The sequence below is a fragment of the Astyanax mexicanus genome, chromosome 12 (genome assembly GCF_023375975.1).
Source record: "Astyanax mexicanus isolate ESR-SI-001 chromosome 12, AstMex3_surface, whole genome shotgun sequence".
Classification (NCBI taxonomy): domain Eukaryota; kingdom Metazoa; phylum Chordata; class Actinopteri; order Characiformes; family Acestrorhamphidae; genus Astyanax; species Astyanax mexicanus.
The window spans coordinates 40735558-40753720 of record NC_064419.1 but is presented as its reverse complement, the minus strand read 5'-3'; the positions used below and the strand labels follow the sequence as shown (position 1 = coordinate 40753720).

Sequence of the window (18163 nt, the reverse complement as noted above, 5' to 3'; positions counted from 1 at the left end):
TAAGAAGCTTTGGTGGCTCAGAGAGAACACACACACACACACCGCCAATGTCCTCTTCTGCATGGTCCAGCTTCCTCTCAGGCAGAAAGGGAAGACCCATCTTTATCATGGCCTCACAGCTTGAATTCTTCTGCTGCCTGACCGCTGCAAGAACAAAACCCTGAGCACGACGGCCAACAAGTTTCTACAAGACTAATCTGAGGAAGCTGTGTGCTGTGGGTTTGTGTTAGCTGACCTCTTTTTGAAAGACTCTACACTGCAGAATCTGAAGGGAAGTGAGGAAGAGAAGTGCAATACTGGTAGGGTCTTAGCTAAGCACTGATATCATCTGTTTTTGTGGAAACCAAGGCTTTGTTAAAATGTTAGGATGATATGTTGAGATGACTGTCGGTTGACACAGTTATTTGCAAATGATTAGATCAGCTTGTCTGATTTGCCTGTCTGGACATCACAAACATAATGTACAGTATTTGCATGGGTTGCTGTGGTTTTAAGATTAGGGTCACTAATTAACCCTTTAAAGGCATTTTGTTTGGGCCCCCACACTTCTATTACTCTGGATTTAATGAAGTTGTGTTTTTGGTAATTTTGTGAGTTATGTAATTCAGGGTTTCTAAACCGGTGGGCCCCTCTAGGGGTCCGCAGGCTCGTCCTCAGAGGGAGATGGTAGTCTGTAGGGAGCACTTTAAATCAGGGGTTTTAAACTCGTGGCCCGCAGAACAATATTTTAAGGCACATACAAATTTATAATTAGTTGTGTTTAGACACTTTTAGAGATACAAACTGTGTTTTTGCACTTCTGTCTCCAGCACTTTGTGTAATGCTGTATTGTTACAAATTATCGATTAGTCCACAATGAAATTTGTAGTTAAAAATTTTAATCAATCGTCATTGTCGATTATATCAATTAATCGTTGCAGAAAATGAAACCTGGTATACCTGAAAACTGTTATACTGTAAACGGGGTGTATAGTAGCAAAGAGCGCAACATTTTATACATACTGTTCCTCTGAAGGTATACAAAACTAAACTAAAAAGTTATACGAAAACTGGTTAAAAGCTGTCATATCTATTGTAGCACAATTCTTACCCTGTGTAGACCCCTCATGCTCAATGTCTTTTTAAGCTAAACTTAGCTAGGTATAAATAACGCTAGTAGGGATTGTGTAGTAGGGATCATTTCAACATTTAAATGCTGACAATTTTTATTAATTATCAAAGTATAGAGTATTTGAGATAGGTAAAGTGATCCAGACTAGTGCCGGCTGATGGTACCATAGTAAAACCTGCACAAACTTCACTTTCTCTGTAGAAAGTTCTAAAATTGTGCAGTGGTTTCCTTTTTTTACACGCTTGCTGTTATTTAGTAGAGTACATATTGTTCCTTTAAGCTTAATAACTGAATAATTATACATGAATGGGTTAAAAAGCTGCCGTATTCAGTGTAGAACAAGATTAGATGACCATCACCACAGGGAATTCTAACCCCGTTTAGATCCCTCACGCTCAAGGTCCCTTTTTTGCTTATCGTCGACAGGAATGGCAGCCAGAGGAAGCAGATCTTTAAGCTGAGTTGCCAGATCTGATAGGGATTTATCTAACCCACAACTTCAGCATGAAAAATCAGCACCAATGAGACCGGGGCGCATTACAAATGCATTGGCTGACGGACAGCGATTGACTTTAATGCTAATCGCTCCCGGAATGTGTACAATCATCTTAACGGCCAATCGCTGAGGGAGCGGGGCCACGCGAGGGCCGAGGCATGAATATTCAGCAGCAGAATCGATGGGAATGATGGGTACCTGAAGGCTAGAGCTGCAGAGATCGGGGGGAAGAGCGTGGTGGAGTGAAGTAAGCAGAGACTGAACGCATACGCTGAGCTGATTAACGTAAATGAGGGAAACTAGAGCCTGGATCATTCTAGAGCTTCTCTATATATACACGTGATCACTCACCTCTCGCCACTGCTTCGACTCCACTCCCTGAGTATACAGGATACACACTGGAGAGAGAGAGAGAGAGATCAATAAAATATTAACCCTTTAAAAAAGCAAAGAAAATTAAGAGAGCACTTCAGTTTCTGAATCAGTTTCTCTGATTTTGCTTTTTATAGGTTTATGTTTGAGTAAAATGAACATTGTTTTTTATTTTATAAACTACAGACAACATTTCTCCCAAATTCCAAATAAAATACTGAAATTAGAGCATTTATTTGCAGAAAATGATAAATGGCTGAAATAATAAAAAAGATGCAGAGCTTTCAGACCTCAGATAATGCAAAGAAAACATTTTCAAAACAGTTCATATTCATAAAGATTTAAGAGTTCAGAAATATTCACAATATTTGGTGGAATAACCCTGTTTTTTAATCACAGTTTTATGAATCTTGGCATGCTCTCCTCCACCAGTCTTACACACTGCTTTTGGATAACTTTATGCTGCTTTACTCCTGGTGCAAAAATACAAGGAGTTCAGTTTGGTTTGATGGCTTGTGATCATCCATCTTCCTCTTGATTATATTCCAGAGGTTTTCAATTTGGTAAAATAAAATAAACTCATAATGTTTAAGTGGTGGCATATTTTTTTCCAGAGCTGTGCACATTATATATATTAATGTTTGTGTGTGTGTGTATGTGTTATATAATTGGTACACTAAAAAATGCAGAACTGTGAGCTTACATGATTCAAATGTGGCCAGTGTTTGCGAATAAATTAAATATGTTACACAGACACAATTTGATGTAACATATTTTCATATTTTATTCATTTGCTACCACTGGCCACAACTAAATAATGTAAATTCAACACGCCATTTTGTTCAGTTTAAACTATTAAGTTGGTTCTAAATCATTAAAAAGGTTCTTTACATTCACGTCATCTACAAAACGAATCTGTTATACGGTACTGTCACGTCATCGCCCTGTTCCTGTCTGTCCTCGTGCCTGTGTGTTATTCCCACGTGACCCCTGCTCCTCTGTGTCTCCTGTCTCAGTAGTTTTCCACCACGTGTCTCATTTGTAGCTCCGCCCCTTCCCCAGGTGTTTCCACTTCTAGTGTGTTTCATGTTAGTATAAATAGCCCTCCTCTGTCACTTGTCCTTCGTTGGTCTTTGCACCTTCCCATGTTGTTTTGTCTCTCTCAGTGTTTCATTGGTCCTCTTAGCGTTTCTCTGTTTGTGCATAGCCGTAGCCCTAGTCCCTTGTACATATCCCTGCTTTGTGTTTAGCTGTTTATTTCTAGTTTCCCTGTTATTGTCACGGATTGACCCAGGCAGGGAGACGAGGAGGCGGACACAAATGCAGGTAAGGGAAAAATGAATGATTTAATAAATAAATAACAAGTAAACAATGAAACAAGTAACGTAAACATGTAACCAAGATAAACGAATAATCAAAAACCAAAACAACGAGTGAAACTAGAGAACATAAACCTAAACAAACAAGAAGTACTTATGATAAACTAACAGAATAAATACAAGTAGCTAATCTAGAAAATAAACACAAAGCAGGGATATATACAAGGAGCTTAGGGAGACGGAAATAAACAGGAAACTAGAAACATAAAACTAGATATAAACACAGAGACTAAGGCGTGAGGAACAGAGGCAATGAAACACAGAGAAAGACAAACGACAGGGGAAGGTGCAAAGACCGACGGAGGACAAGGTGGCAGAGGAGGGCTATTTATAGTAACATAAAACACACTAGAATTGGAAACACCTGGGGAAGGGGCGGAGCTACAAATGAGAAACACATGGTGGAAATCTACTGACAGGAGACACAGAGAGGCACAGGTCACGTGGGGAAGACACACAGACATGAGACAGGGCTAAGACGTGACAGTTATTCTCTTGTATATATTTTCCCTAGCCCTGTTAGTGTATTTATTATCTTATGTTTCTTTAGGTTTAGGTTCTTTTGTTTCACTAGTTTATTTTGGTTATTGGTTTTTGGTTTATCTTTGTTACGTGTTGACTTGTTTCTCGTTTCTTTGTTTATTTATATATATTTATTAAATTTCTTTCTTACCTGCACTTACGCCCGCCTCCACGTCTTCCCTGCACCTCACCCTGACAGGTACTATGCTATAACCAGACCTATCCCTGATTGAAAATGTGCTATTGCGTGAGAATATTAAAGATGCAAGGCGGCTAGGGAGTTATCACAGGACGTTCATTAGGAACCTCTACAACTCCATGTCGACATGTCTTCTTGTAACTTATAAATATGACCATGAGTTCCTTATATCAAAGTTCTAATTTATTGTTTATGGAAACCTTTATCTTCCTTCTGAATAGCATTATCATGTGACACTTCCTTCTGGATGCAACTATTTTTGCAACTATTTCTTTGACATTTAGGCTGTTTAATTTATGTAATTGTGAAAAAATGGCAACATTAATGAAAATCTGTGTTTCATTATGTTTGATTCCACACCAATGTTTCTTTCAGTGCATCTATTCTGATTAATATTTAGATTAATATTTAGTGTTAGTGATGTATGAGATGTTAGATAATAGTTAAAAATGGATTATAAGCCTGTAGTGTAAGAGTTTAACAAACAGAAGATTGAATAAATGCTTAAATATTAAATATAAGCATTTATTTCATTAATATCCCTGTAAAGTATAAAACACAAGTTGATCGAATCTGAACAGCTCTGAATGAAGCATCAAAAGAACAATCTCCAAGTCTCCTTGATCAAACGCTGAAATACTGCGTTCGATTCATCTGATAAATCTTGTAGAAGGTCTGCAGCTACAGCTAGATATCATAATCTCAGATTATCTACACGGCTGATAATGTGGACTGAGACGAGCGTCAGAAACTGATGTGAATCTGCAGAGCCTGCGTTTGGGCTCCAGCCACCGTGACTCATCTCTCAGCGCTCCCAATCTGAGAGAGGCCGCGGACAAACCAGCGCTCTGTGATGAAGAGCAGAGAGCCCGGGCCACAGCCAGCGCCAGAGCTCCCAGAGCGCACATTAGTATTCAAGGGGCCAGGTTTGGGCTCTGCATACATTACGGCGTTCTGTTGATGTTGAAGAAACACCGTCAAATTACTATGCAAATGCAATGCGCATGTTGAGGGCGCACTCGGAAACAGCAGAGTAGACAGAATAGCTGTTAAGGACTATGGAAAGGTGCAGCAAAGTTGGAGGAGCGCATGCAGGAGACCGAGCCAAAAATTGGTTTGTGTATAATGTATATTATTTCTAGTTTTCTTCTGAATTTGGAAGGAATTGGAATTACCCAACCCACTCACAGGAATCTAGAATTCATTAGGACTCCCCCTATCACTAGTATCGCCCCCAACAACACCCCAACGCCTCCTTTTCAAGTCCTTTATGGATTCATTTACAAAAAAGTTATACATTACGAAAGATTTTTTTGTGTGATGGGATGGGATGGGAAGAAATGGGATGGGATGGGATGGAATGGGATGTGATGTTATGGAATGTGATGTGATGGTATGGGATGGAATGGATGAAATAGGATGGGATGGGATGGGATGCGATTGGATGGGGTGGGGTGAAATGGGATGAGATGTTATGTTATGTAATGTTATGTAATGTGATGTGATGTGATGGAATGTGATGGGATGAAATGGGGTGGGATGGGATGGGATGGGATGGGATGTTATGTAATGGGATGTGATGTGATGGAATGTGATGGGATGGTATGGAATAGGATGGGACGGGTTGGAATGGGATGTTATGTAATAGGATGTGATGTGATTGAATGTGATGGGATGAAATGGGATGGGATGGAATGGGATGGGATGTTATGTAATGGGATGTGATGTGATGGAATGTGATGGGATGAAATGGGGTGGGATGGGATGGAATGGGATGTTATGTAATGGGATGTGATGTGATGGAATGTGATGGGATGGTATGGAATAGGATGGGACGGGTTGGAATGGGATGTTATGTAATAGGATGTGATGTGATTGAATGTGATGGGATGAAATGGGATGGGATGGAATGGGATGGGATGTTATGTTATGTAATGGGATGTGATGTGATGGAATGTGATGGGATGAAATGGGGTGGGATGGGATGGAATGGGATGTTATGTATGGGGTTTTAATGTGATGGAATGTGATGGGATGGTATGGAATAGGATGGGATGGTATGGAATGGGATGGGAATGAGATGAGATGGGGTGGAATGGGATAAGATGTTATGTAATGTTATGTAATAGGATGTGATGTGATTGAATGTGATGGAATGGGGTGGGATGGGGTTGGGTGGAATGTGATGTGATGCGATGTGATGGGATGTGATGGGCTGGGATGTGATGGGTTGTTATGTATATTCCATATGCATAAATCCCCATCATTGACAAAACATCACGAAAATCCCATCTAGAGTGACAAAAAAAGAAAAAAGAAACAAGTGCCCTATTGGCTGCTCTTTTTGTGGGGAAAAAGTGATCAAGTGCCAGTGAGCTAGGGTGTCTCTTCATGCAGTGAATTATGATGATGTGCACTCTAGATCAAGAAATGTTAATTATGTGTCTTAATGAGTGGCCACCTATGAGCTATGATTTTCTGCCCTTCCCATAGAAAAAGGTTATGAAAATGCTTATTTGTATTAAAACAAAAAAACTTAAAGTACATCCTTTTTAAACTTTACAGCCACAAATGTTAATGTATTTTATTGAGTATTGGGATTTATTTGTGATAGACCAATACAAAGTAACTAGAACATCACTTTACTCAAAAATAAATCTTTGATGTCAAACATTTTGTGACATCACAGAACATTCCCTGACATCAACAGTCCGTGACATCACAGAACATTCCATGACATCTCAGAACTTTCTGTGACATCACACAACATTCCGAGACATCACAGAACTTTTATATAACATTACAGAACATTCCATGACATTCCATCTTTAATCTTTAACAAATAATATACAGTAAATCTGAAAAGCATGGTGTGCATTTGTATTCAGCCCCCTTGAGTCATTATTTTGTAGGACCACCTTTCCCTGCAATTAAGCTGTACATTTTTTGGGGGAACATCTCTACCAGCTTTGCACGTATACAGACAAAGATTTTGGTCCGCTTTAGGAATCTTGACTTGAAGAGAGAGCTAAACTGAGCTAAGGCTTATGAACTTAATTATATATGTTTTCTAGTCTTAAAAAAAGGAACAAAAACTTGTACTTACATGGATCAGACTTGGAGAAGGTGTCTCGATCTAACAGGTCTCTGCAAAAAAAAAAAAAAGAAGTGCACCAGTCAGTTTAATATCACAGACATATTTAATATACAAGCAACAGGTACATTCACAGTAATACAAATATAATGGCAATGCAAAATAAACACACTGTACATTGCAGGTCATCCAAGTTGAGATGGTATATGGTGAAGAGTGTATCACCACTCTCATGCAAAGCTGTTGTTTTACCTTTTTTATTATTATTTTAATTTTTTCTAATTTTCTCCCAATTTAGCTAGGCCAATTATACCAACCATTCAGCAGCTACTAAGCTGTATATTTCCCATCACTGGTGATGTCACAACACAAGGCATGTGCTAGAAGACTAGCACATGCCTCCTCTGATACATGTGAAGTCAGCCACCACCTCCTTTTGAACTGCTGCTGATGCAGCATTACCGTGTAGCATCACAGTGCACTCGGAAGAAAAAAGAGCAAAGACTCGGTTCCGATACATCAGCTCACAGACGCCTTGTGCTGATCAACATCACCCTAGGAGTGATGAGAGGAGAGAGTGCCATCTACCCACCCAAAGAGAGAGCAAGGCCAATTGTACTCTCTCAGGGCTCTGGCAGCTGATGGTTAGCTGCATCACCAGGATTCAAACCAACAATCTCCTGATCATAGTGGCAGTGCTTTAGTCTGCTGGAACACTCTGCACCCCCTGTTTTTAAGGATCTTCAAATTGTTCTATTGTTTCAAAATAAATGTTCTGCATTGTGAACTTCTACTTTTCTTTATCTTACTACGTATGCTGTGCATTATGTTGTGTTACTAGCACTGATATACAGTATTTCACACTATATTTCTTACATAATTAAATCATATTTGTTCTTTTTTAATTAAAATAATGCTCCAGGGCTTTGTTTCACTATAAATAAATATATATTTTAAATATATACATTTTCTTCATTGTTGTAAAAGCTGATTTTTTTTTTCTTGTGTGTGGGGACTGCAGACAGTGCTGCAGACAGTGCTGCAGTGTGCAGTGACTCTAAAGTTAAGCTTCAAGGAGGAAGAGCAAGAATATGAATAGAAACACAGAGCGAACAACACACCCCAGCCTGATCTTCTGCACTGCAGCACTGCAAGAGCTGTGATGATTCATTGCAAATACTGAACCAGTGTGTCGAGCTGCTAAAATATAAATCCCCTGTCTACTGTATCTGTACACTGTATCCATATTGATCTTAATAACTTTAGCTGTGAGAATGATACATTACAGACTAATACTGTAGAGTATATCAGCTGAATTCACTTTACTGACTACAGGAACAAACTGTACTGAAGTTAAAGGAGAACTATATCACACCTCTGTTCTCTCACAGCATTCTGAGACCCAGATATTTTAACAGTTTGTCCAAACACCCTTCAGACTGGGTGACACGGGGCATAATTTGCCCTGATAAATCACTTTTTCCACCGTTATTCAGGCTCAAAGTAGCTCCACACCTCCTTGCTAGAATCCGGAGGGCCCTGACATTTAAAACGGGGCATTAATAACTTAAAAAGTGCACAAGAAGCTTATTAAAAACCACTGTTTATATCGCATAATGCTAGCTTCAGCTCCGAGCGCCGCCATTACTCCTGGATACTAGTAAGGAGGTGTGGAGATACTTTGAGCCTGGATAATGGTGTAAAAAGAGATTTATCAGATCAAATTATGCCCCGTGTCACCCAGTCTGAAGGGTGTTTGGATAAGATGTTAAAAATTCTGGATCTCTGAACACTGTGGGAGAACGGAGGTGTGCTATTCATCAAAGGTAAGTACTTTTTATCATGTTTTACTAGAACAAAAGTGTACACCATTTTACACCGGAGTTCTCCTTCCATGCTTTTGCTGACTACATCACAAGAGCAACACTTCATGATGGCAAACGTGTGCAAATCATGTTTATATTATGTTTGGTTGACTTTCCAAGCAAAATCCTCAAAGACAACAATACTCTGGGATATTTTTTGTTTTTTATTATTTGAATTTTATGTAGTTTTAGTAGTCTTAACTAATATTTAGTAGTATTAATTAGTATAAAAAAAATTGATTCAACAAAAACTTCAACAACAACTATCACCCAGTAGACGAAACGAAAACTGCGATAATGTCAATGGTCCTAATCTTACACCCTAAGCAAGTATGCAAGGTGCACAGCTATCTTACACCCCACGAGCAGTCTATTTTGACACCTTCTGTCTGCATCATTTAAATAGAAAAGATGCTTGTGAATATATCTACGCTAATGAGCATAGTGATCTGGAAATAAGGTGTGTTCAGGTACATTTCTGGTGTATTGCTACCTTGTCAGTGAAAAACACAGGTGCACCACTGACCAATTAGAACCCTGACAACAGTCAACAGTCAGACGTTTATTGCTCATTACACACATAAGGACCTGCAGCAGTGCACAAACCCAACCTCCAACTTTTACAATTAACTTAATAATAATACATAGTTGTTCCTTTAAATGTCAGTTTTCTATGCTGAAAAGTGCAGAATTGCTGCACCGTTAAAATACCAATCCGCCAAAGTCCAGCCAAGTGCACCTTGTTCTTAAAGGAAATTGCAAGTGACACAAATGGCTAAAGATAGATCACTAAAATTGGGCCCAATGTTTGTTACATACACAAAATTATTGCCACAACTTCTTTAGAAATCAGAGAAATGTCATGTAATTCCAATTACAAAATAAAAAAATCAGTGTTTTTTTTTTTTAAACAAAGGATAGAGTAAGAGGAGAAGTAAGGTAGACAGGGAGATTGGAAAAATGGGAGACAGGTAGAATATCAAAAAGAATAAAAATAACAGACTTCACAGTTTAAAAAAGTAAAAGAAAATTGTGAATCAGATCATCATTTAATTCCTCAATGTCCTTACAATTTTTTAAGAATATAATTAAATTAAAGCCATATTTAGACCACAGAAACCTAGCGTTGAAGACATGTGAATTAGGAAGACAGTACTGTGGTAAACAAACAAATGCTAAAACCAAGTTGCCTCAGGTAACGTTACTATCCTAGCCCTGTACAGCTCATATCTTTCAGCTGGAAACTCTTTTCAGCAGTAAACTAACACCAATCATGATTAGCGATGCTGAACAGCTGTTGCTGTTTAAACATCCAAGAGAAAACACTGAAAGTGCTTTAAAAACTGGTCACAGATTTCATCACCTCTTTACTGTTGGACTCAATGGGCCCACTACAGTTTGCATACCACCATAACCGCTCTACAAACAATGCCACTCTGCTGCACACAACGCTGTCTCACCTGGAGACTAGAAGAGATAATTATGTTAAAATGCGTCTGACTGATTACAGCTCAGCATCTAACACTGCTATTCCCTCCAAACTCAACACTAAACACTCAAGCTAGAAGATAGATATGATTCTTCATATTGCACTTTTTTTCCTGGATCTCCAGTTTTCTTGCACAAGGACCACTTACCACAGTATGGGTAGAAAAAACAACCTTCAAAAGACCTTCAAAGACAAAGGAGCTAATAGTGGACTTCAGCAAAAAAAAGCAGGAGAGAAGCTGAACCCCACCATATGGATCAACGGAGCTGCAGTGAGCAATGTAGACAGTTTCAAATACCAAGTTTCAAGTAGAAAACAGTAGTAGAAAATAAACTGCCTGGGCAAAAAAAAAGCCTAACATTTTGTTGGACCACCTTTATCTTTGATTGTAGCACACTTTTACTGTGGCATTGTGTCAATAAGCTTCTGCAATGTTACAAGATTTATTTCAATCCGGTTTCCATTCATTTTTCACCAAGATCTTGGAGCAGCATTGATGATGGTAGAGTCTGACCACTGCACAACATTGATAGGTGTAGTGGTCTGGAAATGAACTGTGTTCAGGTAAATTGCAGGTGTATTGCTACCTTGGCGGCAGAAAACACAAGTGCACCACTGATCAGCACCCGGACAACAGTCTGTCTACTGTCAGAAGTTCATTGCTATCTTGGCAAAGGAGCTAATAGCTAATAGTGGACTGCGGCAAAAAGTAGAAGAGGAGCTACCACCTTATATAAATCAACTGAGCTGCAGTGGAAAATGTAGACAGCTTCAAATACCTTAGAGTTTACATCTCTGTCTCCACAGAAGTAAACGAAATAACAATAAAATAACAGGCTAGTGAGCTAACAAGCTAACAGGCTAAAACTGGCACTAGGGCTGAACACACACATACACAGTGAGCCCCCTCTCTCCACCTCTCTTAAAAGAACACAACGTCATATTTGAAGCAATGTTTGGAGTCACACGGCAGCCCACTTACAGGACAAATCCCCAAAAGTGGTGCGAAGCTTCCAATAAAATAAGTTTTGGCAAAGCTGTTATGTTGAGGCAGCAGGGAGCATGTAACTAATAAAGTAACTTGTAAGCAGAGGTGGAAAGTAATGAATTACATTTACTCAAGTTACTGTAATTGAGTAGGTTTTATGAGTAATTTGTCATTTTTAAAGTAGTTTTTAAAATAGGTTATTTTAGTTAAGTAATCTACTTTGCTACATTGGAAAACTCCCCGATTACTGAGTGTGCAATAACGAGGCAATAACAACCTCATTCAATACAAAATGTGCCCTGCCGGAAAGAGCTGTCAGCTTTCAAAACTTCCACATCAAACCTGAGAAAGCATGTGGTTGTAAGTATTTTTATCATTAAACAATCTGCTTAAAAAAACATTTAATTAGCAGTTAAAGCACAGCAATGGCAAGTTAAAATATAACAATGAACTGTAAAACTGTAAAAATACAGTTTATAGTTACCTATATGACCATAACTTTGAAAACTAATACACAAACTGTATTTTTTAAAAGTAAAGAAAAAAATTGGATCATAGAAATCTATGCCACTTGTTCTTGAATTTTTTTTGTGGGCTGGTCTGAACAAATACTGCCTGAAAGGTCCAAATTGTTATGTGGAATAATAGTTCATTAAAAACAATTTAACTTATGATCATACGTCTTATGATCTTTTTACATCAAATAATTAAAAGTAACTATGTAACTTTTACTCAAAGTATATTTTAAATTGAGTATTTTTTTTACTTTTACTCGAGTAGGTTTTTAGATGGGTACTTTTACTTTTACTTGAGTAGAATTTTAGCAAAGTAAAGGTAGTTTTACTTAATTTAAAAAAATCTGTACTTTTTCCACCTCTGCTTGTAAGTAACTTTACTTTTAACTTTAGTATACTTTTAAAATCAAGAAATCCATTAAGTAACTAAGTTACTGTTTAAATGAGTAATCAGTAACCAGATTACTTTTTTAAAGTACCTATGCCATCACTGTGGCATATGGCACCCACTATAAGACCCTAATCAAACTTCGATAATTAACATGGCCTTGCCATGAGCACTGTGGCCGGTGTTTAACATAACTCCTGAAGTAAAACTTCCATTGCATAAGTATTCAGTGTATAAACTAAAGCACTAGACATAGCAACCCAACCACAGCTCTACTGAAAACAGCGCTCTTGCTCTGTCAAACTGAATCAAAAAGTATTCTCAGCAATGCAGTATTTCAAACTGCATGTTGAATTGGCTGGCGTAGATTCTATTACCCATTAGGCTAGTAAGCAATATGATAATCACGCACACATGGGAAATTAGCAGGACACATTAACACCACGTTATAAGTCAATAACACCACGTTGGGCCAAATTCTATCTGGTTTTAATTAACTTTATTCCCTTTATTGATGTCACAGAAGCACATCTTCTTACTTTTTATGTATGACTTGGGATTCTACATTTTTTTTTTGACATTTCAGAGGATCCAGGAACAGACCCACGCAAACAAAGAGGAACGCTAGATACTCGCCTCTCCAGCAGCTTTTCAGTCTTAATCTCCTGCGAACAGACGTCGGTGGGAAACAAAGCCCTGTCACTTCTCAACTAAAGCAGTTTGAACACATTCACTTTCTTCAATTAGCTTCCCGATTCTTCACGGTCGGGTAATTATACCCAGACGCCACAACAAGTTCATCTTCGGCTGGAAACAGCTGCCGTTTCAGTCAGAAACCCCTCACACATTCCTATACAAAAGCAGTCATTTCGGATGACTGTTGGAGATCCAGTTTTACGATTGTATTTCGGAGCGGAATAACAAAGAGAGCCGAACGCAGCTTTTGATTGATGTACATAAAAGGGCCAAATACTATTATTATGTAACCAAAAGCCTCTGTTTCAGACACTGAGCAAAACTCTGCATCTAGAGTTATGAAATAATATGAAATAATAGGCCTGTACCAAGTAGCCGAGTCTCACAAATCCTATGAGTGCACATTTTGTAATATTTTCCACAGCGATTCATTACCGTTGTGATGATACTCAGCTCCGTGATTTATTCCGAATCCATTTCCACATATCCACAGCGCACATCTCCAGCTTAAACCAGGGGATTACTGTAGATTCCACCAATCATTAATTATTAATAAAGGCTGAGGGCACTGAGGACGAAGGCTGAAATGTATGAATGCAACAGATAATAAAACACAGTAGATCAACACCAGCAGATCACATGACTCTCCAAACCATCACTGATCATCAGTAATTTTTTTTTATTTCATTTGTAAACCAAAGGAGCAGAGTCTGGAGGAAGAGTGGAGAGACACACAGTCCAAACTGCTTGAGGTCTAGTGTGAAGTTTCTACAATCAGTGATGGTTTGAAGAGACATGTCATCTGCTGCTGTTGATCCACTGTGTTTTATTATCAAGTCTAAAGTCAGTGCAGTTTTGTTTTCCCAAAAAATCTTACAGCACTTCATGCTTCCCTCTGCTACTGACAACTTTTATGGAGATGAGGATTTCATTTTCCAGCAGGACTTGGCACACTGCCCACACTGCCAAAAGTACCAATTGACCTTATGTCAACCATGACTCTTCTGGGGCCCTGGATGCACTGTGGAAAGACAACCACGATATGTTTTTTGGAATAAATTCATGTCATATGCTGCAGACTTAAAACAAAAAGAACAATCCCAGCTGTTATCAGCCACAAGTCCAAGAGAATGTGTTCAACGTTCTGGAATATAGTGTGTCAGTACACTTCTGTAATGCAGCATTAGTCAGAAAATACACTGAGATCTTAGAGCAATATATGCTGCCTTTAAGACATCTTTTTTATGTGATGTTCATGCATTTTTTTAAAAAAGACAATGCAAAACCACATGCTGCACACATTGCAAAGGCATGGATGCAGACAAAAAGGCTGCAATAACATCTATAAAGGGTTTTATGAGAAGGACAAGCAATGTTTTTGTAACAGTATTTTATTAAATCTAATTAAATTAATGAAGTTTGAAACACTACCCACAATAAAATATGTAAGAAACACTGTTTTGTATTTGTTATCATTATTTTATTTGTATTTCTCATGCTGTCAAATCATTTTATGATTTACTGATGTACTGTATATATCCTTTAACAGGCCCTCAGCTCAAACTCTTAAATAAATGAAAGAATAAAAATCTACCTTAAAAGTTTTATACCCCGACTGCCATATAGAGTGCTGACTGTAGGGAAATGAAACACACCAGTGAACAGGTAGACAGGTCAAAGCTTTGACGTGTTCATAATGCAAAGCTTAAATTGGCTCCTTAGGGTCTTGAGGCATGACTGCACCCTGCCAGGAGTTCTGCAACATTTCAGTCAGGAGTGAAGTTCAATCCGAGGTCTTAAACTTAGCGCTTCAGGGGGAGACATTAAAATTCCTATCCTTAACGTTAATAAATTAAATATATCTTGCAAACTCACTATAAAAGCAAGATGGGTCCGTGACATTGGAGTGTCTTCAGCACATTCAGACACCATATCAACACCAGGACTGCGTACCTTACTGGTTAACCCATTGTACGCTTGTTCCAACCACATGAATAATTGGTCCCCACTACCACAAGTACCACATCTCATGTCAAACGATGGTGATTTTGGCTTGCCAGAGATGTTCTCCTCTGTTTTTTAAACCTGCAGCCTCACACCACTGGACCTCTGATCCAATTCCCCTCCCATCCACACTCGCCAAGAACCCAATAGCACTGTAATTGGCACCCTCATGTGGGAGAAGCTATTTCCGCCGGAGTGATCAAAATAGTCTCTTACCTCCTCAGCATACAGTTTAACTCTCATTGCTTCAAAGAGGCAGAAGCCATGATTCAGGACTGGAGAGCTGAAGTTGAAGAGTTTAGCTACCTAACTAGACAAGCGGGAATGTTCAGGATCGAATCCACTTCATTCAAAAGTCAAAGGCCTTGAGGAATGAAAGTATGAGAGCTTGTTCTACTGCAGCATCTAAAATAAAATCCTCTTCAACAGAGGACAGGTCATACCGACGGAGATGATACCACTGAAATAAAGTACAGTGAAACAATACAGGAAAAGATGGAATAATTCTGCACCTGCCCAACCCCTTAGATTATTTTCCAATCAACAACTACATTTAAAACTAGAAAAGGCAAAGTTCGTGAACGAACTTTAAGTTGGCTTGGAAAAGTACGCTAATAACGTTGAAAAGTTAAAATGGTTGCTAAGTGGTTGCTAGGCAGTTGTGATCATTTCTAAAGTGGTTGCTAAGCGTTTGCTAGGCAGTTGCTAACGTTTTCCAGGTGGCTGCTAAGGTGTTGCTAAGCGGTTGCTAGGCAGTTGCTAACGTATTCCACATGGTTGCTAAGTGGTTGCTAGGTGGTTGCTAAGCAGTTGCTAATGTTTTCCAAGTGATGGCTAAAGTGTAGCTAACTGGTTGCTAGGCAGTTGCTATCATTTCTAAAGTGGTGGCTAAGCGGCTGCTAGGCAGTTGCTAACATATATTCCACATGGTTGCTAAGTGGTTGCTAGGCAGTTGCTAACATTTTCCAGGTGGTTGCTAAGATGTTGTTAAGTGGTTGCTAGGCAGTTGCTATAATTTCTAAAGTGGTTGCTAGGCAGTTGCTAACGTTTTCCTAGTGGTTGCTAAGGTGTTGCTAAGCAGTTGCTAGGCAGTTGCTATAATTTCTAAAGTGGTTGCTAAGTGGTTGCTAGGCAGTTGCTAACATTTTCCTAGTGGTTGCTAAGGTGTTGCTAAGTGGTTGCTAGGCAGTTGCTATCATTTCTAAAGTGGTTGCTAAGTGGTTGCTAGGCCATTGCTAACGTTTTCCAGGTGGTTGCTAAGTGGTGGCTAAGTAGTTGCTAGGCAGTTGCTTTCATTTCTAAAGTGGTTGCTAAGCTGTTGCTAGGCAGTTTCTAATGTTTTCCAGGTGGTTGCTAATGTGTTGATAACTGGTTGCTAGGCAGTTGCTATAATTTCTAAAGTGGTTGCTAAGTGGTTGCTAGGAAGTTGCTAATGTATTCCAGGTGGTTACTAAGTGGTTGCTAGGCAGTTGCTAACATTTTCCAGGTGGTTGCTAAGGTGTTGCTAAGTGGTTGCTAGGCAGTTGCTAACGTTTTCCAGGTGGTTGCTAAGGTGTTGCTAAGCGGTTGCTAGGCAGTTGCTAAGCAATTGCTAACGTTTTCCAGGTGGTGGCTAAAGTGTAGCTAACTGGTTGCTAGGCAGTTGCTATCTTTTCTAAAATGGTTGCTAAGAGGTTGCTAGGCAGTTGCTAACATATTCCACATGGTTGCTAAGTGGCTGCTAGGCAGTTGTGATCATTTCTAAAGTGGTTGCTAAGCAGTTGCTAGGCAGTTGCTAACGTTTTCCAGGTGGTTGCTAAGGTGTTGCTAAGCGGTTGCTAGGCAGTTGCTAACATATTCCACATGGTTGCTAAGTGGTTGCTAAGTGAGTTGCTAACGTTTTCCAGGTGGTTGCTAAGGTGTTGTTAACTGGTTGCTAGGCATTTGCTAACTATTCCACATGGTTGCTAAGTGGTTGCTAGGCAGTTGCTAACGTTTTCCAGGTGGTTGCTAAACAGTTAATAGATGGTTGCTAAACCCTGGCTGGGGTGCCGGGGTGTCCAAACTTTTGACTGATAGCTGCTCCATACAGCAGCTCCTCCATACACTCACAGTACTGGAGGAGCAGGGGAGAGAAGGGGTTCCGTGCGCAGAGCTGCTCGTGTGCGAGTTAGAACTTTGGGCCCCCCATTCATTTCTATAGGAAAACTTCGTACGACATTTGTACGAAAACCGTACGACGTATCGTCGAAACGTTAAACTTTACGGAAAGAACGCGGTAAGTTCTATAGGCCGTCCGATTTTTGTCTTTATATGTCAAAAATTGTTACCTACACAGACGTTCAAAGTTGTCCCCCATTCATTTCCTATGGGAAAAAAAAGCGTACGTTTACGAAGTTTTTACGAAAACCGTACGATGTATTGCTTAAAAAAGCACAAGCAACCTATTCGGGTATAGGTCCTTTTGTGATTCTACGTCAAAAGCCCTAGGAGGAGTAGTCGATTAAATTTTGCGAAGAGAATAATAATAAAAAGTAGAATAAGAAGATTACGAAGAACAAGAAGTTGGCTTTTCCAAGCCAACTTAATTATGGAGCGGCCATCAGACAGTGGTCATCAGCCCTCCTTATATCTGATGTGTGATGGACTTTATATTACTTTACTTAACAGAAAAAGGAAAATAGCACTAGCTGGATGGGATTAGTTTCCAGAGGGAAGTCTGAGAAAAATATTTCACACTTCTACTCAGTGATAAAAGTCTTGCATCTGGACTGCAACTGAAAAAACAGGAGGACCAGTGAGTTTTTTGGCTTTCTCAGTCACATGACATTGCGTTCTGTAGCTCCTCCATTTCCACTCGCTGTTGTGTTTACATGGATCTCCATGGAAACGCACGCCTAAACTGTAATTACAGTGCGTGTCAGTTGACAAATAGCTATTTTATTAAAAGCGAGGTGACTAAACTCAGAGATGTCAGTCTGGACGGGACTTAAATTACTGGAGGACCAAACTAAGTTCAGCAAAAAGAAACAATAGGTAATTCAGCCTGTATTTTTTTATTTTTTT

At 39.2% G+C, this 18163-nt stretch overlaps 1 protein-coding gene across 2 annotated transcripts in view; it reads right to left on the bottom strand.

Moving 5' to 3' along the window:
* The window catches only part of cpne5a (copine Va), a 178691-nt gene that overhangs the window by 136035 nt on the left and 24493 nt on the right, over window positions 1-18163 (bottom strand). For both annotated transcript variants that reach the window (XM_049485537.1, XM_049485538.1), the window contains exons 2-3: window positions 7186-7226; window positions 1959-2005 (exon numbers count right to left, since the gene is read on the bottom strand). In XM_049485537.1, the coding sequence (XP_049341494.1) occupies window positions 1959-2005; window positions 7186-7226 (88 nt within the window). The remainder of the gene's footprint in view (window positions 1-1958; window positions 2006-7185; window positions 7227-18163) is intronic.